Source organism: Neophocaena asiaeorientalis, unplaced genomic scaffold (assembly GCF_003031525.2).
Source record: "Neophocaena asiaeorientalis asiaeorientalis breed wild unplaced genomic scaffold, Neophocaena_asiaeorientalis_V1.1 scaffold348, whole genome shotgun sequence".
Classification (NCBI taxonomy): domain Eukaryota; kingdom Metazoa; phylum Chordata; class Mammalia; order Artiodactyla; family Phocoenidae; genus Neophocaena; species Neophocaena asiaeorientalis.
In genome coordinates, this window is record NW_020172672.1 from 915,226 (window position 1) to 938,622 (window position 23,397).

General features: G+C 51.2%; 1 protein-coding gene across 4 annotated transcripts in view; it reads right to left on the reverse strand.

The window, feature by feature from the left end:
* The window catches only part of ACTN1 (actinin alpha 1), a 96,022-nt gene that overhangs the window by 22,078 nt on the left and 50,547 nt on the right, over positions 1-23,397 (reverse strand). For all 4 annotated transcript variants that reach the window (XM_024739630.1, XM_024739627.1, XM_024739629.1 and 1 more), the window contains exons 2-8: positions 21,281-21,395; positions 17,160-17,279; positions 9,191-9,277; positions 7,307-7,394; positions 6,694-6,772; positions 2,881-2,962; positions 1,566-1,651 (exon numbers count right to left, since the gene is read on the reverse strand). In XM_024739630.1, the coding sequence (XP_024595398.1) occupies positions 1,566-1,651; positions 2,881-2,962; positions 6,694-6,772; positions 7,307-7,394; positions 9,191-9,277; positions 17,160-17,279; positions 21,281-21,395 (657 nt within the window). The remainder of the gene's footprint in view (positions 1-1,565; positions 1,652-2,880; positions 2,963-6,693; positions 6,773-7,306; positions 7,395-9,190; positions 9,278-17,159; positions 17,280-21,280; positions 21,396-23,397) is intronic.

The following is a 23,397-nucleotide window of genomic DNA, read 5'->3' on the forward strand; positions in this document are numbered from 1 at the left end:
TTTCCCGTTTGTGGCACCTATTATGCCCAGCGTGTAGGGACAGAGATGCAGGCCATCCAGAGGCTGGCGTTCTCAGGCATCTTTAAGTGTCCTGGCCAAAGCTCAGAGAGCATCTTGCCCTCCTACAAGGGGCTGGGGTTGCGGTAAGGGGAGGGGGGCTTTTCTAATCCCGCCTTTCATTCCAGGGGCTGCAGTTCCAAGGGGCTGCGGCTGGAGTATCCAGGGCGGATGGAAGAGATGGGCAAAAGGGCGCTGGGAGAGAGGGCGAGGCAGAGGGAGAGCTCACCTTCTGCGCACCGAGAAGGCGTGGCAGTGACATGAAACATTAGGTCACATGGCCTTCCCATCCGGCCTTAGCGTGCCTACACATCTGCACAGAGAAGGAGAAGAGGTTGAGAGAAGAAAGTAGGCAGCAGCGGCGCAGAACAAACCCAAACAGCCATGGTGGACAGAGCACACAAGACAGACAGACAATGAGGGAATGGGCAGAAAGAGAAAATGAGATGATGGGAGGAGAAAGGGGCTGGGGTGGGAGAGAGATAGGGAAGAGGTGGGGGAAAAGGGGGGGGGAGGGGGGGCGCTGGGGAAGGCTGGGCTGAGGGTTGGGGAGGCGGGAGCATCGCCCCATCATGCATTTCAAAACAGGCCACTCAGACTCCATGCAGAGGGTGGGAAATTTGCCTGAGTATGGGCAGCTCCAAGGCCCAGAGCTGAGAGCGCCAAGCCTGCGGTCTGTCGTCGTAGCGACCTGGAGGTTGTGCTTCTAGGGTCCTGCCTGTGAGGGGACCTGGGGGAGGGGCGCCTGCCGCCCAAGCTAAGCCGGCTAATGAAATTATTCAAATCTTCAGTGTCTGCAGGGTGAATGATGCCTTTGTGGAGGGCAGAACCTACACAACTGGACGTTAACCTCAGGCCTCCCTGGGCAAACCTGGGTCAGGACACGTGAAGTGTTCACCGCGGCCCACCCTTTCCCTTCGTCTCCCCAAGGGGTTGTGCAGAATGACCCCGCATGGGGGCCCCAAGCAAGGTATAGAAGGCGCCAAGGCCCAACAGGGCTGTGGACAGATTTGCTAAACCACGCCTGTGAGCGGGAGAAAGGCGGGGGCTTCGTGACACCTCTGCAGAACAGGTCAGTGAAGACAGGAGGTACCTCCCCAGATCTGCCTCCGTAAGGGACGCCTGCTGCTGTTAAAGCTGTAGCTTCAACAGAGGTGGGCACAGAGGGGCTGCTGCCCACAGCGCTTCCAGGCCTCCAGAACCAGCCCTGGCTGATTTCACCCATGCCGCCCTTCCTGCTGAAGTCCGCCATCTGGGTCCCAGAAGGTGAGCGCTTTCCCAGTGTTCTCCGAGGCAGTAGAGGAAGATGAGAGAAAGCAGAGGGGCGGGTGGGAGAGGAGTTGAGTGGAATGACATGCCACGTTGGCACTGGGGGCTGACGCTACCGAAGAGACAGACCATCGGACCCTGTCGCCAAGGAGAGGTGGGGAGAGGGGGGGCGGGAGGGCATGGCTTGGGGTCTGGCATGAGGTGTGCTGGGCAAGGAAGGAGCAGGGGGCCCTGGGTACCTTCTGGGCTCCAGAGAAGGCGTGGTAGAAGCTGGACACGTAAGTCATGATGGCTTTCTCATCCGGGCGGGCGGTTCCGACGATGTCTGTCAAGAAAAATCTGGAGTTAAAGCCAGCGGGTGAACACATGATACGCTTCCTGATGTGATGGGGAAAGCAGCTCTCAGAACCACCAAGTCTTCCTGCCAAGACGCTGAGCCTGCATCTAACCAGCCATCTGGTATCAGCTTCCACTTACGGGAATGCGAGAGGTAGAGGAAGGAGTGAAATGGTACCCGAGGAAGGAAACAGACAAACCAGAGTAAGGGGTACTCGGGACAGCTGGCCTGGGTTCTACAACAAGTTCAGTGCCAGGAACGAAAGGGGTCGGAGGGAAGAGAGAAGTGCGACAGATGAGAAAAGACACAAGAAATAGAACAACGAAATGCCACGTGCAGACTCTGTTTGCATCTGGATCAAAACAAAGCAACTAAAAAGAAATAATGGGGAAATTCGATTCTGAACCAGGCAGCAGATGTATCAAGGAATTATTGTCAACTTGCTTGGTGTGAAAATTATTTTATGATTGCATAAGAAAATATTGCTATTTTTAAGATATGTAATCTGAAGTATGTAGTAGTGAGATGCTCTGATGTCTGAGACTTGCTTTAAAATATTTCAACAAAGAAAACAAAAGCGAAAAAGAAAGGAAGTGTGACAAAACCTCAGTAACTGTTCTATCTGGATGGTGGGTACATGGAAGCTAATCTTATTATTCTCCCTGCTTTTGCATGTTCGAAATTGGCCTTACAACTTGACAGACATTGTCACAAACTATCATATCTTCCATCTATTCTCCTAAGGGCCCATCCATCTTTCCAAAAAGTCATTTGTATTTCCACAAGTGCCCTCTCTCCCACTCCCTTTCCCCTGTGAAGTCAGGTATGTATATAGACCCCAAACTCAAATCACCCCTTTGAGTTACTCATCACAGCAAGCTCCCACGTGTGTCCATGGTGCACATGATAATAAACTTTTTTTTCCCTCCCCTACAACAACAAAGGACCACTGCACTCCGCCCCGGCACCCACTACCCCGACTCCAAGACCAAGCTGAGGACCATGCTCGGGCCGCCCTTTTCGACACCAGCTACCACTTCTCCCTCCAAACCTCAGGGAATCTGTCTGTGGAATCCCTGAGAGACAACTGACCCCCTGGCTCCCCAGATGAAGACCAAGCCTTCTCCCTTCTGGCCTCAGGTGCGGGGCCTGCCCTTCCTGGCCGCTGGCCGCAGCCGGGAGAAGAGCCGAAGGCCCAGAAGGAAAGCGCCTTTCACCTTCTGCATCCAACATCTTGGGGATGTCCAGGTATTTCTCCGCCACATCGAAGGCCGTGTTCAGGTTTGTAAGTGGGTCGTCCTAGGGGGAGAAGAAGAAGAAGGCGGGTGAGAGGCACAAGAAGTCTCTGGCTACCCCCATCTCGATGATCACCAAGACTGGGGGCGGGGGGACTGCCACATGCCGCGGAGCAACGGAGAGCGCCACAACTACTGAACCTGCGCTCTACAGCCCGTGAGCCACAACTGCTGAGCCTGAGTGCTGCAACTACTGAAGCCCGCGCACCTAGAGCCCGTGCTCCAGAGCAAGAGAAGCCACCACAGTGAGATGCCCGAGCACTGCAACGAAGAGTAGCCCCTGCTTGCCTCAACTAGAGAAGAGAAAGAAAGGAAGGAAGGAAGGAAGGGGATGGGGAAGGGGAAGGGGAAGGGGAAGGGGAAGGGAAGGAAGGAAAGAAAGAAAGAAAGAAAAGAAAGAAAGAAAGAAAAAAAAGAAAGAAAGAAAGCAAGAAAGAAATGCAAGCTGAGACCAGGCACTGGCCTGGGAGCCATCAGTCTTGGCTTCTGGTTTCAGCTCCACCACCAGCCAGCTAGCTGGACTGGTAAGTAACCTAACCTCAGTCTCCCCGCCTGTTACTCAAGAGTTGGCCTAGGAGCTCTCAAGCCCCTTTGGCGCTCATATTCCGTGAAATTTGGGGCTCCTTCAAACAGCTACAGTCTTCTGACTATATTCTGGCTCTGCTATCTTCTCAAGAAAACTTATTGGGGATCGGCGAGGAGGTGGAGTAATCGGAACCCTCGTGCACTGTTGGTGGGATTGTAAAATGGTGCAGCTGCCGTGGAAAACAGTATGGAGGTTCCTCAAAAAGTTAAACAAAGAACTACTATACGACTCAGCAAATCCACTTCTGGGTCTATACCTAAAGAATTGAAAGCAGGGACTCAAATAATCTGTACACCCACATTCGTAGCAGCATTATACACGATAGCCAAAAGGTGGAAATAACTCAAACGTCCACTGACAGATCAACAGATATGGAATATTATTCTGCCGAAAAAAGAAAAGAAAAAAGAAAAGAGATCCTGAGACAGGGATACTACAACATAGACAGCCTGGAAAACGTTATGCTAAGTGAAATAAGTCAGACTCAAAGGGACAAATATTATATGATGCCACTTATATCGGTACCTACAAGAGCGGTCAACTTCAGATACAGAAAGTAGAGTGCCAGGGACTGGCGGAAGGGGGAGTGGAGAATGATGGTTTAAAGGGTTCAGAATTTTACTTTTGCAAGATGAAGAGTTCTGGAGTTGGGTGGTGGTGATGGGTACACACCAGTGTGAATGTACTTAATGCCACTGAACTGTGCACTTAAAAATGGTTAAAGTGGTACTTTAAAAATTATGTATATTTTACCAAATTAAAAAAAAAATTTAATGTGGAAAAAAATCCATAACTTAGTCGGGGGAGTTCCTCGCTGGACCTCCCACTCGATTCTTGGTTCCCAGACTAACCTAAAGCAAATGGCTTTGTCAGCCTACCACTCAGCTTCCGCGTTTGCTAGGTGAGAGTCACAGGGTACAAAAGGATAAATCCATTCATCTGGGACGCGTTCAGGAAGAAACTGCTCAAAATAGAGAAGGTGGAGTCCTTCTGGGAAAGTCTCTGACAGCTTCCAGAATAATAAAAAAACCACTGTCAAGCAGCAACAGTCATTTCCGTCCAGGCCCTCGGCCATCCTCAGGCCCCGGGTGCACACCCACCTGCCCCCCTCGATTCCCAGGGACCGCCAGGCCCCCCACGCCCACCTAGAACGGGTGCCGGAAGGAAGTGCTTCCCGGTCACAGCCCTTAGCTCTCTCCTGTTCCCAAGCACCAGAGGCTCTGGCAACCTCTGTGCTTTCTGGAAAGAATCCACGGTTCAGTGGGAACAGGTCTGTGCTAGGATTTGGGCTGGATTGTACTGTTGCTACTGAATTAAAGAGAAGGGGAGACAGACACAGAGAGACAGGGAGAAATGAAAAGACACAGAGAGGGACAGAGGGTGGGGAGAGGCTGGCCAGGAATGAGACAAAGGCCCCTGGACTCTCACCTCCCAAAAGGCTGAGGCTCCTGGAGTCGGGGGGTGGGGCGGGGGCTGAGACTGAAAAGCCACAGTCAGCACGGACCCCACTTTACATGGGGGTGGGGAACAGCTGTGGACTGGCTGGCTGCTGCCCACCCCGGCCCCCCAAGCAGGGACACAGGCACGTGCACACCTGTCACCACAGGGCATCGGCTGACCGCTAGGGCGGTACCTGCTGATGATACCTTTAAAAAAAGTCTCCGCCTCTAGGATTCCCCCACCTTGGCCCCTGTCTGGTTTGGCCACACAGCTTTCAGGTGGGTCAGGGGGGTTCTCAAATCGATTTTTTTTCTCTTTGCAAAGTGGCTGAGTTAGAGGGCTGGGACCCCCCCCCCCCCCCCCCCCCCCCCCCGCCATGTGGGCACGCTCCCTCCGCAGGAGCCATCATGCTTGTGCTGGGCTGTGAGGAGACTGTAGGTGGCATCAGCGTTGTCCCTGAGCAGCAGTCTCTGTCCTGGATGCATCCTGTAAGAGGTTAGCTGGACGCTCGTCCACATACACCTGGATACCGCCATGCACAGGGCCAGGCAGCGGGGCTCTCTCCTTCGGCAGGTGGGCTTTTCCAGGTGGGCAGAGGCCCAGCCTCAAGTTTCAGGCCCAGCTTGGGGTTTCTGGAGGGGATAGGAAACTACTCCTTTCCTCCCTCACAAATCCTTTTTGGCGGTTCACCCCACCACACACACACCCCAAAAGGAGCTTCTGATGCCACAGAGCTGCTGCCGCACCGGCAACATGAAGCCTTGCTTGGCCACTGGGGGCAGAGGCAAGGTGGGGGACTTCACTGAACACTGAGCTCTCCAAGTATCAAGGTCAAGGAGACAAATACCAGAACGGTCATTCCTAGAAGCCCTTTGCCAAGAGATTCAAGGACCAACAGGTGACGTTCCAACCCGAGCTCCAGACCATACACCGGGGGCATGAGGAGGGCTCCACGGGTGGCCTCTCCCAGGATGTCTGCACCACAGGGCCTCTCACTGCGGGGATGGGCTGAGGGAGGATGCTGAGTACAGCCACGGTGTCCCAGACAGACCTCTCCCAGGTCAGGCCAGCAACTTTAACCAGCCCAGACACTAAGAACCATCACGAGGCTAGACACACAGCCCCCACCTTCCGGTCTGTTCCTCAACATCTTGTTGCTCAAGAAAAGCCCCTAGCAACTTCACACCAAAAGCATAGATGAATCAAGCAGCTCTAAAATCCCCAGCCAAACTTCAGCAATGGGGGAAAGCAAATCATGGCGGGAAGCTGCCCAGGACTGTAGAGCAAGCCTCGGACAAGGCTGGGACAGATGTCTCTAAAAATATGCAATATCTTACATTATGGAAGTAATATATGCACCTTGCACAACCCAGAAAAACAGAAGGGGAAAAGGCCACTTAGTATCCCTTCATCCTAACAGAATTGCTGTGGTGGTTCTGATATTTTTCCTGGCAGGTTGGGCATGTCAGCAAGTACCTATGTGCTATGCACATACATACTCAAGCAGCCCCGAGAGAGGAGGTGTTTTTCTCTTACTTCTAGAAGGGTTGTCTCCTCAGCTCGTCTAAGGAGACTGACACCTCTTCACACTGGGCCATGGGCTCTCAGAACAGGGGGCCGAGTCCTGCCCATCCCCCACCCAACCAAGGGGGACCAGTCGGTAGGAGCTGCTGGGGGAGGGGGCAGGAGGGTCAGGTGAGCACACGAACCTTCCGCAGCTTCCCGTAGTCGATCAGCTCAGGCCGGTGTCGGTGAATCAAGGCACAGAAGCCGAGGCCGTCCTTCCAGCTGCCCGAGGGAGAGGATGGGAGGCAAGCTGGTGAGTTGGGCCAAGCAGTAGGGGCATAGCACTAAGCAGGGGCCTTCTTTTTTCCAGAGATGAGTACATAACCCTTCAGAGCAGGAGCTGGGAGAAGATACCATGGGAAGGAACTTTCTTCCTGCCACGATCCCAGGCACTGGGGTACGACACTGTGGGGCTTGGTAAGTTGAGACATACCTGCCACATCCAACCCTACCCGCCCCCAAGGTCCAGGGCCCTCATCTGCTCTGTTCCAGAGCCCCAGGCTAGAACTTCCCAGACACGCTCCTTGGGGGTCTCCAAGGGCATCAACCAAAGGTGTATCAGGCAGTAGCTAGGAGGGAGAGGGCTCCTCTCCAGGAGGAAGGGGGCATCAAATGGCGACACTCCCTTCCCAGAAAAGCGACTTCTTCCCCAAGTGTCTTTGTTCTGTTCTAGAGCTAAGACTGACCCAGCCAAGGGGGTCCCCTGGGGGAAGCAGTCCAGGTTCTGCAAGGGTCCCTCAGACCCCAGCCACTCACCTTATGTGGAAGTTCTGGATGTTGACGTTTTTGTAAGGGGCTGTCTTTCTCTGACACCACAAGAGCAGCCCTTCCTTCGCTGAAGTCTCTGTGGGGAAGGGAATGACGGGCAGAGAGGTCAATGGCTGGCTTGGTGGAGGGAGGGGCGTGGGCTCATGGAGGTCCCACCGTGACCACAGGGTCCATGCTCTTTCACACAGAGGGTCCACACAAAGACCCCTAGATTTCAACCCTGCTGCTACCAGGCCAAAAATCTACTTCCTTGACAAAGTTTGAGAACTTATTTGAGAAACATAGAAGTAAGCTAGGAAGCGTTTCATAACTGGCCACCTTACACATTTAAATACTGAGAAAATGGCTTTTCAAACTTTCAGAATATCTCCCCGTCACTCCCTTTTATGCAAAGAAATGGCAACAATACAAAATAAGCTGGCAACTTATGTCAGGTGGCCACTTTGGGGAGGAAGGTTTGATTAGTCTGTGAAATCTGAAATTCATGAATCTTCAGATAGGGGCCCCATGTACCCTGTGGAGGGCACACAGCCATGTGGGAAGAAAGCATTAGTACTTCCGGTTGCATTTAGTGTTCATCTAAAAAAAAAAATGGTTTCCTTATATTTAATGCATGGGTCAACACTGTTGCTGTGTGTAAAGCAGACATGTATCAGTAAGATAGGGCAGGTATCTGAGAGGACCCCAGAAGCTCGCAGCCCAGGAGGGCTGCAAACTGCACCGCCCCCATGTGTTCATGGCTGTGAATTGCAGGTTATAGTACTCAGTAAAGTGGGTTTGTGGATGATCTCATTTACTTTCGATTCACAAAATGGACTTTAAAATGATGTTAAACAATTCCTGCAAAGATAATATAATAATTCAAGCACAAGAAAACGATTAAAAAATCAGCAAAGCTAACGCTTCTGCTTTTAGTTCAAGCTCTTTGTCAGTCACATTACAAGATGAAAAACCAATGATTTAATCAGAACTGACAAATGTCTACCCAAAAGAATAAACTCATCAAGAAAGCGATTTGAAAACCAGATTTATATCTATTATCACTAACAAGCACCATGCCCTAAGTGACTCCTGAGGGTATCTTTTTAACCACTTCAGCCCTAAATACCAGGTATCTATAAACCAAACTTAGAATTTCACATTGTTGTATCACCAAGTGTCAAACAAAGATTTCCATAACAAAGCAATTTAATCCACATTGTTCTCATTAAAAATTATTTTGAACAAAAATCTTTTCAAGATTTGATTTCTAGGCCATTAAAATGAATTAAAAATATTTTTAAAATATCTCCACCTCATCTTTAAAAAATTTGGTTTGGTGTGTTTTATAATATGCATAGAAATACATGCATATAATTTAGTGCAAAATAAATACACACGTATCAGACATAAAGCTCAAAAACTGCTGGAGTGTGAAATCAAAAGTTTAGAGAGATCACTGCCCCAGACCATGGTGGCCCCTTGCATATCTACAAGGTGGCCACCAGAGGGTGCTATGGGAGCAAAGTGGAGGACCTGGTGTCCGCTCACCCTCCTGTCACTCCCTCCTGACTGCTGTTCCCCTACCCTTTCAGATTTAACAACCCAAGAGCCAGGTGGGGTGTTTCCAATACACTTCCCCACAGCAACCTTGGGCTTTCTAAGTGAGGGGTTTCTCTGGGGCCAACACATCTATGGGGACCAGCACTCCAAACAGTTCTTACTTCCCTGTAGACTAGGAGAGCGCACAGATGCCAGCAATGGGTAAGCGGCCCAGGATGTGGCCCATGATCAAGGCCCTGTTGCCCCGGGGATCAGGGAGGAAGACGTGATGGTGAAGGCACGGGAGAGGTGGAAGCCTGGGGATGACAGGGAACAGAGCAGAAGACCTACCTTCCACGGAGATGTCCTGGATGGCAAAGCGGAGGATGATGGTCCAGATCATGCCCAGGGTCATTTTCACGTTCCCATCCACGATTTCTACAGAAACAGCAGTAGGACACATTAAGAAGGGTCTCAGCAGGAACAGAGTTCACACTCCCTGAGTGCCCACGTCACTCCGTGCGCCACTTAGGAAGTCAATGACCACAAACTCCACTTCTAGAGGGAAGTCTAAAAATTAGTGCAATTACATGTCACAGGTGTCAGGAAGGAAGTCTACTTGGGGGTGTCTTGGGGGCACCAGGAGAGTGGTCAATTCGACTGGGTACAACAGGAAAGGCAACAGAGAAGGGGGTGTCTTAAACCCTGAGTGGTGCCCACCAGCCTAACAGAGAAGAGGGAGAGAATTTCTATACCATCACAAATGTCCTGGCACCTCTGTGAGCTGAGGATCTCTGGGCAAGCACAGCTCTCGGAACAGGCATCCACAGCTGGAAAGCCAGTGCAGGCAACAGAAATTAACCAACCCGACAAAGGTTTACAAACTGCCACTGGAAGGATCCACTAACTCACAAATCAAGTTCATGATGCCACTAGCTGGGTATTTTTTAATAAAAAACAAACAACAGCTTCAAGATCACAATTAAGAGGTACCCCACTATGGGTTTCCCTGGTGGCACAATGGTTAAGAATCCACCTGCCAATGCAAGGGACACAGGTTCAAGCCCTGGTCCGGGAAGATCCCACATGCCGCGGAGCAACTAAGCCCGTGCGCCACAACTACCGAGCCTGCGCTCTAGAGCCCGCGAGCCACAATTACTGAAGCCCGCGTGCCTAGAGCCCGTGCTCCGCAACAAGAGAAGCCACCTCAATGAGAAGCCCACGCACCGCAATGAAGAGTAGCCCATGCACCGCAACGAAGAGTAGCCCCCGCTCGCTGCAGCTAGAGAAAGCCCGCTCACAGCAACGAAGACACAACGCAGCTAAAAATAAATTTTAAAAAAATTTTAATGAATAAAATCTATCTTTAAAAAAAAAAGAGATACCCCACTAAATTCAGTCTAAGCAGCACTTTCTAGACTTTTTAAAAAATGTTATAAATTCTATGAAGTAATTTTTTTTTTTTCTGTACCAGACTCAAAGGCAGGGAATACAAAGATAAATAAGCCCTGCCTTCAAGGAGCCTAAGACATGGAGTTATTTATAGTCTTGGGGGTTGAGAAGGGTAACAATCAAATGCAGACTCCTTACCCTCACCTGCTTCCAGGCCAGGAGATGGTAACCTGGCCCCATGGTGAGGTACTCTCAGTTAAGACTCAGGCATCCAAAGAATATCTCGTTTTTTCCTACCTGCAACACTAGTTTTAGGGGAGACCCAACAAAACCTAAGAAGGGGCAACTTCCAGGGACTCCTAATCCCCTGAGCCCACATCCACTTGGGTTTGCTTCCCACAAAACAAACCCCTTAAACAAGAGTGGATTCCACTAAGGAAATTAAGATCTCATCCCCTTCCTCAAAAGGGAGGGCAAAATTGCATGCAAGGTAAAGGCACTGAGCAGCGATGCCTGGCCGCAGCAGCTTCTGGTGGGGACAGTGGGCAAGTCTGCTGAGCCTGCCTCAGGGTGCCGAGTCAAGGAAGCACAGTGTCCACTTTGGACTTGGGACAGGATGTGACTCTTCCTGTAAAGAAGGGGGTTTGAATGCCCCTCCCAGAACCCTAGGCATCCGCAGGACAATGATCCAAGTTGGAGAACCTGAGTTAGAGAGACAGAGAGATGTAGCAGCATACGACCGTCCTCCTTAATAACTAAAACAGCCGGCTGCACTTTGCAGAGCAGGCTTGCGGGGAAGAACCAGTTCCTAAGAGGTTGATATTTTTAAAATGCCCTTTCATTTGTGACTCCCAATGGTTTTGCATCTGTAATGTTCAAAGTATTTATATAAATTGATAAAATAATTGATCATAATACATAAGTAGGCAAAAGACACAAATACACTTCACAAAACACGAAATACAAATAACCAATTTGTAAGAATGTCAATCTCACTTGGAATTAAAGTTATAAGATACCATTTCCCAGCTATTAAATTAGCAAAGTTGAAAAACAGCGAACACACACCAGGGTGGTAATAAGGCTACCGTACTGTGGCTAGAAGTTTTTAAAAAAACAAAAAACACCTTTCTGGGAAATAACATGGCAATAGGGAGCAAGCATCTTGAAGTTGCTCAACTTTTTGAGAAAAAAGTTCTCTCTCTAGCCCAAGCCAGTGGAGTGAAATACAGAGTAGGTTGCTGTGAAGGCCCTGGCTGCCAGGGTATTTATCATGACCACACACTGGAAACCCTGTGAAGGTGCAAAGTACGAGGCATGACTGAGCAAATCCCCAGACTTGTCACCTCTCTGCTCAAAACCTCCACTCGGAGCCAAAGGCAGTGGCTGGTGGGGCCTCTGGGACCCCTCCTCCCTCTACCCCTCCAGTCACACGGCCTCCCTGCAGTTCTCCCTGGTCCTGGGATACCCCTCACCTCCCTCCTGTTTCCACTCACCCTTCATCTTCTCACTGAGCCCTTCATCTTCTCACTGAGCCCTTCCTGGACCTCCCATTTTACTTTTCTACAACTGACGTATATATTTTCTTTCTCCCTCTTCTAGAATGTAAGCTCCCTGAGGGTAAAGATTTTTTGTTTTGCATCACTGCTTAAGAGCCCAGCATTGTCCCTGACACAGAAAAGGCCCTCCATCAACATTTGTTGAATGAATGAACAAATGAATGAATGAATGAACAGGATACTGGAGGACACTAACCACAGGTGGGCGAGCGGGCAGAGAACATAAGAGCACTTGGGCTCCTCCAGGACCGCACCCAGGTCTGGAACAGAGCACAGCTGTGCTCACCAAATAGACAATTAGAACATAATTTAAAATGATGTTCACAAGTTTTTAATGACTTGGGGCCAGTGTCCCCACCCCCAGCTGCCCCATTTGTGAAGATCAAAATATCCCAGCCGGGCTTCCCAGGTGGCGCAGTGGTTGAGAGTTTGCCTGCCGATGCAGGGGACACGGGTTTGTGCCCCGGTCCGGGAGGATCCCACATGCCGCGGAGCGGCTGGGCCCGTGAGCCATGGCCGCTGAGCCTGCACGTCCGGAGCCTGTGCTCCGCAACGGGAGAGGCCACAACGGTGAGAGGCCCGCGTACTGCAAAAAAAAAAAAAAAATCCCAGCCTCCTGCTGGCCTTGAGCTCAGTGTCCTCCCAGCACCAAGGAAGACAAGGCAGCTTCTTCTCTGGGTCTTGCCTACTTACGTCTCTCCTCCTTCCACAGAAACACCCAAGCCCTGGGGGTGTTGCTTACTGAATTCTAACTCCTACCAAAGAAGCAGTTTCACTCCAGAAAAAAGAGGGGCCAAGGACAGGCAAAGAGAGTGGTGTGTGTACAGCTAACAGCCCATGTACCACCCATCCCCAGTGCCCACCTGATTCCCCACACACCCTCAGAGTGTAACCCTCCCCAGAAGGCTCTCCTGCCCTGGTCCCGAGAACGGTAGATCCTTTCCCCAGGCACCTCTGTTTGGAGTAAGGCTGCCCATCTCATAGGCATCTATATGGCCTGAAATGCTGGGTCCAAAAGAAGGGTTCCAAGGCCACAACCGGGCCCCTGGGGGAAAAACCACGACGCTAGATTAAAAATGTCTGGGACTTCCCTGGCGGTCCAGTGGTTAAGACTTTGCCTTCCAATGCAGAGGGTGTGGGTTCGATCCCTGGTTGGGGAGCTAAGATCCCACATGGCTTGTGGCCAAAAAACCAAAACATAAAACAGAAGCAATATTGTAACAAATTCAATAAGGACTTTAAAAATGGCCCACATCAAAACAATCTTTAAAAAACCAAGCCAAACCAAAAAAACAGTGTCGCTGTGGGTGTGGAAAGAAGCCATTCCTAGACCACAGCTACCTGTGAAGCTGTTCACATCCTCATTTTACTCAGAACCTGCCTGTCCCCTGGCCCCAGTCCGGGGAGGCAGTCACTGAGCAGTATTCAGATGGTGGAATGAATGATGCCGAAGGAACTCCACGTGATAGAAACTAGAACCCTTGGGGTCACCACCTCCCAAGACCATTGGGTTTAGCTACTGTACCCGCCGCCCCCTCCATCCTAAGGACAGATGCTAAATCATCGAGCCCACCCCCAAGCTCTAGCACCCAAAGCCATCAAGCTTTCCCTTCCTCAAGATTTTAAAAGGAAAAATCCTTCTCAGGTGCCCTCATCTGCTTAAATCCCACCACTCACCCACGTCAAGTCCCAACCCCGTGAAGTCTAGACATTCTAGAATCAAGTATCACACAAGAAATCCCAAGGATCTATTCTAACCCCTGTCGCGGTGTGGATGCTTCTTGCCCCTGGCCTCCATCTTTGGGGGCAGGGAACCCGTACCTTTCCCAGAGCACCCACTGCATCCCCTAAGGTTCTGTATGTTATCCACAGTCAGCCTGCCAACAGGGTCTCCCTTCCGGGCCTGGTTCTGCACGTCAGAGTCAATCAGAGTCGAGACCTTGCCTCACGTGATAACCCTTCAAAGGTCTGGGGGCCTTTCACCTGGGCTGGGCCTGGTCCCCAGGGCACCCCAGCCAGAAAAACTGGCAACATCTCCCCCACCCCAACCCCAGGAGGGCTCCTTCCAGGTGATCCATTCCACTGCCTTTTATAGTCTACAGCAGTAAACTTCACTTCATTAAAATAAACAAAGCCCATTCAGGGCCTCATCCAGTTTCCTGGCTCAGCAGAGCGGCCGTCCTGGCGTGATCTTGGTGCTCAGCTTTTTTTGTTTTCTTTTTTTAAATTTATTGGAGTGCAGTTGATTTGCAATGTTGTGTTAGTTTCAGGTGTACCCCAAAGTGATTCAGTTATACATATACATATATTCATTCTCTTTCAGATTCTTTTCCTATATAGGTTATTATTTCAGCTTGAAACGGGAGCAAGGATCTCAGAGGGAAGGCTTGGCCTAAAGGCAGCGAGAAGGTAGGGAATGTCTCATTTTAAGGCGGCTTTAGAAATCTTTTGAGAAGCGAGGCTTGTGCCAAAGGAGCTAGAAAACTCTGGCCAGCTAGGTTAGGTGACTCCCCAGAGATTAGAGGGGGGTCGTGAGCGTTTACACCCATGTCAGTCTTTGCTCCTTACCCCTCTGTTGAGACAACACAACCAGCTTGACCTGCCACTTCAGAGCTGAAGAAAATCAGATATGAAATTTCTGTCCTGGGCCCCTGCAGAGGGGTGATGGGAGAGCTTCAGACCTCAGCTCCAGAGCCCGAACCCCCGGGGTTTACTGGGCTCTGCCATATGGAAGCAGTCTGGCCCAGAGCCTGTACTACACACTTCCATTCCATCAACTTCTTCGAGCCTCAGTTTCCTTGACTGTAGAACGTGGCTGGTGACATGACAAGCCTGTTAAAGTATCCTGTCTAGTCAGCCACAGATCTGGAACTCAGCAAGTGCTATTCTCGCCCATCTTCTCCTTTCTTCCTCCCCTTTGGTATTCAGAGTCTTTACAAATATATTTTTTTAGGTAGTTGTTAAATTTTCCTTTCTAAAAATCTGGATTTCTGGCTTCTTTTGAAAAACTGGAAGATCTAGCAATGCTTGAAGAGTATTCCCACACAGCAACAACTGACCAGATCTACATGGCAGCTGCCCTGCTTAGAAGGACATGTTCTCCCCTCTTCTCCCCACTCAGCCCTACCGCTCACCCCAGCCCACATCATACGTCTTCTACTTCCCTGTTCCAGCGAGCATCTGAGCTTGCACCAGACGACCTGAGTGGCAATTTCTTTGGCTTCCCATACCTGCTTGGTTGAAACTTTTTCTGCCAAGTCTTTTTTTTTTTTTGCGGTACGTCAACCGCTGTGGCCTCTCCCGTTGCGGAGCACAGGCTCCGGACGCACAGGCTCAGCGGCCATGGCTCACGGGCCCAGCCGCTCCGCGGCATGTGGGATCCTCCCGGACCGGGGCACGACCCCGCGTCCCCTGCATCGGCAGGCGGACTCTCAACCACTGCGCCACCAGGGAAGCCCATTCTGCCAAGTCTTGGTTCCTCCCTAAGAGAACAAACTATTCTTTTCTTCTTAACAGGCAGTGATTACTTTCCCACTCACAAAGCGACGTATCCTGCTACGCACAAGCCCTTCGAACGTTTACTGAGCACTGACTGTGCATCGTGCTGCTAGGAGCTGGGGCCCCAAGGATGTAGAAGACGTGATCTCTGCCTCACAGCTGAGGGGATGGGATGCATAAGGCACCACCCGTGCTGGCCTCAAGTACTAGCCTGAGTCCCTGGTAAGGCAGGGGTCAGCAAGCTTTTCCTGTAAAGGGCCTGATAGGAAATATTCTCGGCTTTGCAGGCCATATGGTCTCTGTCGCAACTATTCAATTCCGCCTGTAGCAGGAAAGCAGCCAATGATATGTAAACAAATGGGTATGGCCGTGTTCCACTAGTTACAAAAACCCAGGTCAGCCAGGTTGGACCCCATGGACCGTAGTCCGCCAACCGCCGTGCTCAAATTTCTCAGTTTGATGTTGATATAGCAAATCCCTCAATTTCTAGAAAAAAAGGAGGAGGACTTTAAAGTCATCAACCGGAGAAGAGATCAGCTCCCATGGATTTACTGAAGCAAGACCCTCCAGCCTCTGCGAGGAAAGGCCACCCTCTGGGGTATATCTCTGGAGTCACTCAGACCTGAATTTGAGTTCTGGCTTTACCCCTTGCTGATGACGGGACTTGGGACAAGTTAATCTCGTCGGGCATGTATTTTCCTTTTGCAAAATGGGGATAATAATTAGAGCCACCTCATAGGGCTGGTGAGGGTGAAATGCGATCACTGGTGCAAAGGGCTTCAGCACAGTACCTTCTGCAGAGCAAGGGATCAGTCAGCACAGCCAGGGTTGTATCTACAGCGAAGGAATGAATGGATGGAGGTGGTGTCTTCCTCACCTTTTGATCTCTGGCACCACACAGCGGATACCCAGTCCACTGCGGAATCCATGGGACCCAGTCCTGATGGGGCCTAGTTACGGTGTTTTACTCTCATCACTCACGACCCTCCCTAAATCCTTCAGAGCCATTACAGTGCACAAGAAACTGTGCAACCTCCTTTTAACCATTAAGAACACGCCAATAGGGGGCTTCCCTGGTGGCGCAGCGGTTGAGAGTCCGCCTGCCGATGCAGGGGACACGGGTTCGTGCCCCGGTCAGGGAGGATCCCACATGCCGCGGAGCGGCTGGGCCCATGAGCCATGGCCGCTGAGCCTGCGCATCCGGAGCCTGTGCTCCGCAACGGGAGGGGCCACAACAGTGAGAGGCCCGCGTACCGCAAAAAAAAAAAACAAAAAAAAAACAAAAAAAAAAAGAACACGCCAATAATGGTTCAGACTGAGCTTTAAACAATTTTTTTAAATTGAAGTAAAGTTGATTTACAATCTTGTGTTAGTTTCAGGTGTATAAACAATTTTTTGGTAAGTAAAGGGCAAAGAGTCAAGAAGCTGCTCTGCAGGGAAATGATATTAAAAATGTTCCTAAAGGCGTGTAGACAGCCATCCTGCAGGGGGCTGCCTCCACCCAGCCAGTGTCTGCACACTCTCCCCAGACCACAGAACTCTCTGCTTGGGACAGCGCAGTGCAGCCAGGCCCGTGGAAGAGGGAGGTGGCATTCCACACAGGTATATCCCACAGCGCTAGGATTCAGCGGAGGGGTTGCCAAGGTGCTGAGATTGGATGGAAAGTGCTGTTTTTACACGAAGGATCCACGGGGTCGACCACATGGAGGTGCTGGGAGCCCTACTTCCAAATGCCCCCAGGGATGTCTAGAAGTGGGTGGGACCTAAGAGTGGGTCTAGGAGTCAGGCTGGAAAAGGCCAAAAGAACCAGGAAGTTGTGGGGTGGGGAGAATCCAACTCCGGGGGGGCAGCCAGGGGCAGGCCTTACTCACCTTCAGCTCCTATGGACACCAGCTTGACCCCCTTGCTGGCTATGAAGTCCAGGGCCTTGTTGACATTGGAGATCTTGTGCACCCTCATTTTGCCTCTCTCCGGCTTGGCCAAGCGTTCACCTGAACACAGACCGAGAGGGAGGGACAGGAAGTGAGATGCTGTTCTCCGACTTCTCAGGTCTAAACTGCTTGCAGCCACTCAACAAGTCGGTATCAAGCCCCTAACATATGCCAAAGGCTTGGCTGTGTGCTGGGAATGTGGGGGTGCACAGAACAGTTTGCTGCCTTCATATACTTATGGTCCAGGAGGAGAGACAGATCTTCATCAGAGAAACACACAAATGAACAAGCAGCCAGAGGGTAAATGCTTAAAATAAATGCTTTAAAAGAGACACAGCAGAGGAGGGCAGGCAGGAGGGCGAAAGAGTTGTGAGGTGGTCAGGGGAGGCCTCTGAGTGGGAGGCAGCCTGGCCCAGACTGCATGGAATGGTGACCAAGGCAGAAGGAACAGCATATGCAAAGGCCCCGAACTCCTAGCCTAGATTGTTTTGGCCTGGGGGAGTGTTTGGGTCGCTCTAGAGTATTCTGGAAGAGTTCCCTGTGCTCTGCCAGAGTCCTCTCTCATTTGAGCACCGCTGCTCTTGTCCAGTTACTGCCTCCCAGGGGTACCCTCGGCTCAGCTCTGAGTCAATCCCCCACCGTCACTCCACAGCCACTCCCCCACCCCACCCCACCCCTCCAGCTTCCGCAGGGGAGCCCCTGCTGCTCAGGCTTTTCGTTCAGAAGCTGCTGGGAAACAGGTGTTGAGGAGCAGGTTCTCCAAACACCCTGTTAAGAGCATAGACCAGGGGTGTCCAGGGACCCCCTGAAACCATCTGAAAAATGCGTATGTACAACATGTGTGCCCATATGTGGGGAAGGGGCACACAGCGTTCAGAGTCTCTAAGAGGTCAGGGACCCTAAAAGGCTGAGAACCACCATCCTAGGACCTGAAATTCAGGACCCTTGCACCTGCCACGGTCTCCAGCCCAGCCCAGCAGTGCCCTCCCCGCTCCATTCCGAGCACATCGACAGTCTGGCTGAGAGATCTCGAGGGGCAGGGTGGCCCTGATGCTGGGCCATGCCCACCCTGTCAGAGCGGCATTTCTCTGGGGGGCCTCCCAACTCCCCAGGGGGCCCCCCAGCTTCTAGAGAACAGAATTCCTGCCACAGATGTCATTTGGCCGAGCAGCTCCCAGGGAAGCACAGCTGGGTTTTTATTATTAAATCAAGACTTTCCGCTCACGGCTTTCCCAAGGCTGTGGCCATTGCCCCCATCTCTGGCAAGGAACCCTACCGCCCTCCTGAGCAGATGAGATGCCGCAGGGCTCCCCTCCAATAGGATGGATGGAGGCAACACCTCGTGCCCCCAGAAGGCTGCTCCCGCTAGAGCCCCAGCCCTTAGGTCCTGCTAAGCCTGAGTTCGCCAGCCAGCCCACCAGCCACGTACACTGGCTGGAACGGGGCTTCTCCAAGACAGTGGAGGCAGCAAGGATAGTGGTTCTGGGACTTCAATCAGTACAGAACCACCAGGAGGACCTGCTAACTGCAGACGTCCAGTCCCCTTCCCCTGCTTCCTGAGTTTCTGATTTAGGAGGTCTGGGGTGTGGGCTGGGAACCTGCATGTGGCCAAGCAGTCCTGCTGATTCTGCTGGGTGGTCCAGGGACCACACTCAGAGGACCTCTGCAGGGAGCACCCTCTTCCTTTCTCCTGTTATCCTACCCATCTCCAGAAACGCTCAAGGAGGAAAAGGCAACATCTCGGTGACTCAATCTCTCCCCGCCCCACAGATGTGCACAGGCCGGCCCGTTCAGTGAGCGTATCTGGTGGGTATGCGGAAAAGTCCAGTGGGCAGTCAGTCACTCTAATATTTGTTGAGCATCACCTACATGCCAAGTACAGGTCTAAGCACTTGGGATACAGATGAGACTGTCCCCACCCCAAGGGGCTCAGTGAGCAGTGGCGAGAAAACACATGAGCCAAAAATGATCCTGCTGCATGGCAAATGACACACTAGAGGAATCAAGAGCCTGTTCTAGGAGCCCAGAGGAGGGCAGCCACTCACAGCACGAGTGGGGGTGGGGGGTGGGGGGCGGTGGTAGTCAGGGAAGCCTTCCTGGAGGAAACGCCTAAGCTGAGTTTTGAAGAATGAAAAAGAACAATGCCTGGTTTGTTTAAACTAAGAAATGTTGGAAGAGAGGTCGGGAAAGACACTCTAAAAAGCAGAGGAAAACATATGGCAGTTCCTAAAAAAATTAAATATAGAATTACTCTAGGACCCAGCAATTCCACTTCTGGGTACATACGCAAGAGAACTGAAAGCACAGACTTGAACAGATATCTGGACACCATGTTCTTAGCGGCATTATTCACAATAGCCAAAAGGTGGAAACGACTCAAGTGTGAATTGACAGATGACTTAATAAACAAAATGTGGGATATATATACACGATGGAATATTATTTGGCCTTAAAAAGGAAGGAAATTCTCATACATGCTACTTCATGGAGGAACTATGAGGACATTATGCTAAATGAAATAAGCCAGTCACAAAAGGACAAATACTATGATTCCACTAATACGAGGAACCTAGAACAGAATCTGTGAATCAAGTTCACAGAGACAGAAAGCAGAATGGTGGTGGGCAGGGGCTGCGGCAGGGAGAAGGGAATGGGGAGTTGGCATTGAATGGTATGGAGCCACAGTGCTGAAAAAGTCTGGAGGCGGATGGTGGTGATGGTTGCACAGCAATGTGAATGTACTTAATGCCTCTGTGTACATTTTAAAACGATCAAAATGGTAAATTTTATGTTACGTATATCTTACCACACACACACACGCCCCACCCCACCCCACAGATTTCACCTGCAATGAAAATATTTTCAAGCATGGGGAGTCGGGGAAGGCAGTCGGAGCTTGTGCAAAAGCACAGAAAACAGAGAGCGTGCCATCTGGGGAGGACTGCGTGTGCCCCCAATGTGGCAGAGGGTCTGAAGTCTGACACATTTTTGGGAATAGTTAGTTGAAAACAAAGCAGGTGCCAGCTCATGAAGGATCCTGCTAGCTATGCTAAGGAATGTGGGCTGCAGGCGCAAAGCCCCAGAGAGGCAATGAAAAGTTTCAAGCAGGGAACAGCGTGACCATATTTGGGCCGTTGGATGGACCCTCTGGATGCGTGTGGGTAACGGAGGGCGGTGGGAAGGGAGAAGCTGGGAGGAGGGGTCAAAGGCCTCTGGACATTATCTAGGTGACAGCTGACGCAGGCGCACTGACACCGTGAGGTAGCAGAGGTAAAAGAAGGATAATAGAAGGAAACAGAATGAATGAAACTGGAATGCCAAACAGCAAAGGCATTGAACCCTGGGGCACATGTGGGGGAAGATGCCCAGTGCGATTCAGTATTTAAAAGGAGGCTCCAGGGAGAAGGCTGGACTGAGACTAGCCTAGGACTGGCGGCAAAGTGGAAGGTAAAGTGAAGAAAGCAGCCAAGATCCTCCAGTGCATAAGCCAAGGCTAGAATCTCGGAACCTCCAACCTTTAAGGGATGATGGAGGAAAGGTATTCATAAGAAAGAGGAGATATGCATTGGAGAGGAGCTGTCCCTCCAGATATCTGGACACCCAAATTCCAAGCTGGGGGCTGGATAAGGGACTGGAATCACCTGGATATAGGTAGCAGTGGAGCCAGTGTTTGGAGATGGTCAGCCATGGTTGCTTTCTTGACCAGAGTCCTAGCATTTGGAGAAGAGACCTCAGAGACCATCCTTCAAACCCCTCTTTATGCAAATGAGGATGCGGAGGCAGAAAGGCGGTGACTTGTCCGAGGGCACACAGGTAGTTGGCAGCAGGGCCAGGACCAAACTCAGTCTCCTGGTCTGAATTCACACGTCACCCCCAACTTTTTTCAAGACACCCAAAGCTAGCCATAACCAAGGACAGAGCAGACGCAGAGGTGTCAGGGCAGCATTCCCAAAGTGGCAGAACCCAGTGGGCAGTGCCTGATATTGGGCCACGGAGGCCCCGCCCATCTGGCATCACCGCACCTCTGCTCTGGCTCTCCCAAGGCCAGTGGTCCAGCTCACCTGAGATGACCTCCAGCAGTAGCATTAGCTTCAGGCCATCCCGGAAGTCCTCCTCGATGTTCTCGATCTGCGTCCCTGCCTTCCGGAGGTGGGAGTTGCACCATGCTGTAAACGTCTGCGCAAAGGAAAGAAGAGCAAGTGGTCAGTCTCTCCCACAGGCCACATGGTCTCTGAGGCCCTTAGGACCCGTCTGTCTCACGCCCTTTTTCCAGTTGTTCTGTATAAGGTGTTGGGCAGGCTGGTGTTGTCATCCTTGTTGGTCAAGACATCTAACCATAAAGGGTGAGAAACCCACACAGCAGAGCCCATAAAACCTCTCAGCGTGGCTGTTCTGCAGTCTCCTTCACCTTATCGCAGGGCAACAGCTGAGGGGCCGCCCTGCAGGGCCAGTGGCATGGGTGGGCACCTTCCTTTAACAGCTCCCCTCCCAACCTTCTTCCCAAAACATCATCCCCACCCACACTGAGAAGTGGCACAATTCCATTCTTAGCAGTTCACCTCTTAGATTATAAGGCTTAGTTTCGATCTTCACAGTTACAAGGTCGAGTACCCCAGGGGTAAAGTATTAAGCCTCATTAACACCTTACGGTAAATAAGTTTATTAAATCCTTGTCCATTTGGCAGCTAGCTAAAGGAAAATTATTCAGTTTTGTTGAGGACAGAGTTCAGAGGGGCAGTGTCAGAATAAAGAGAGAGAAGTAAGTACCCCCATGGTGTATGTGTGTGTATTTGGGGTGGGAGGTGAAGGCATCTTAGTGCAAAAGTAAGAGCAAGAATTTCAAAAAGGGACTGTCAGAAGACTAAATGAAAGACCATCGGCGCTGTAATTTTCTGATCTGTGGGGAGAGAGCAGCAACCTTGAAGCTTCTGTATTAAGCCGACCATCAAGCGGGCCAAGCTATCCTGCGCCAACAGCACCCTCTGGTGGCTCCCACAAGGAACAGGGTGACTCAACAAACATGAGAAATAAACAGCATGCACTTCCATTTCGCTCGCCCATCCAAACAGAACTTGGGCAAGTGTCTCTCCCCAGCTGTCACAAACAGAGAGAAGAGCTCTCTTACTTTAGATCCAATCTATTCCTTGGCAACTCAAGACTCCTCTGCACCAAATGGTACTCTCAACTACATGGGGGCTCAAAAGCCAACCTTCAGTCCCCCACAGCAGGGCCAGCCAGCTCTCTCCCCACCTGTCCTGCAAAGTGGCAATGGTGACAGTGTTATTTCTCATAACAGCAGCAACCACCCTGGAAATACTCCCCCTCTTCGGAAAGGTCACCAGACTCATGACCCGACCACCACGTCCTCTTGCCCTGGGGAACTCCAAAGTGAAGTGGCAATAAATGGGCAGGAGAAGGGGGCAGTGCCACAGCAGTGAGTACTGGGGAGAAGAAATGGCCGTGTAGGCTTATAAACCAACAGTTGACGAGCCTGTGGGCAAGAAGGCGAGACAGCATCCCACACGAGGTGGGGACAGGGGGCCGCACTATGACACCCCTCCAACACTGGGCTTCATTCTTAAATCGTATCTCACTAGAAACTCAGCAACACAGGGTACTTCTCTCTCCCTGCAAACACAGCTCCACTCTGTAGGCCAGCCCACACCCACGACAGACAAGAGGGATGTGCGTGTGCTGTCCCAAAGCTTTCGTAAGCCTGGCACACAGCTTGGGGGTGGGCAGGGGACATACACTGATTCCTCAGCCTGGAGTGTCCTTTATGTCATGCTTGGCTAACTCACACTCTTCTTCTAAGACTGGGCTAAGATATCACCTCCTCCAGAAAGCTTTCCTGATAGCCACCCGCCACATTGGGCTGATGTGTGAGCCCACGGCACCCTGCAACCCCTCTTTATCATTGCCCGTATCCCACTGCATGGTGGCCACCGGTCAGCTTCACACCTGGACTCACCCTAAAGTCTCAAGGCACAGAGTCATAGATGCAGCAGTGAACAAAATAACACAATTCCTTGCCCTGTGCAATGGACGTTCTAGTGGATGTAAAAGTGAGAACGGATGCAAAGTGGGAGGGTCCTGGAAGATCCAACCACACCCGGATGGTATCAGTGCAGGGGGGTGATGGGCCAAACAGCGCTCTCAGAGACCCTCTGGAAGAGGA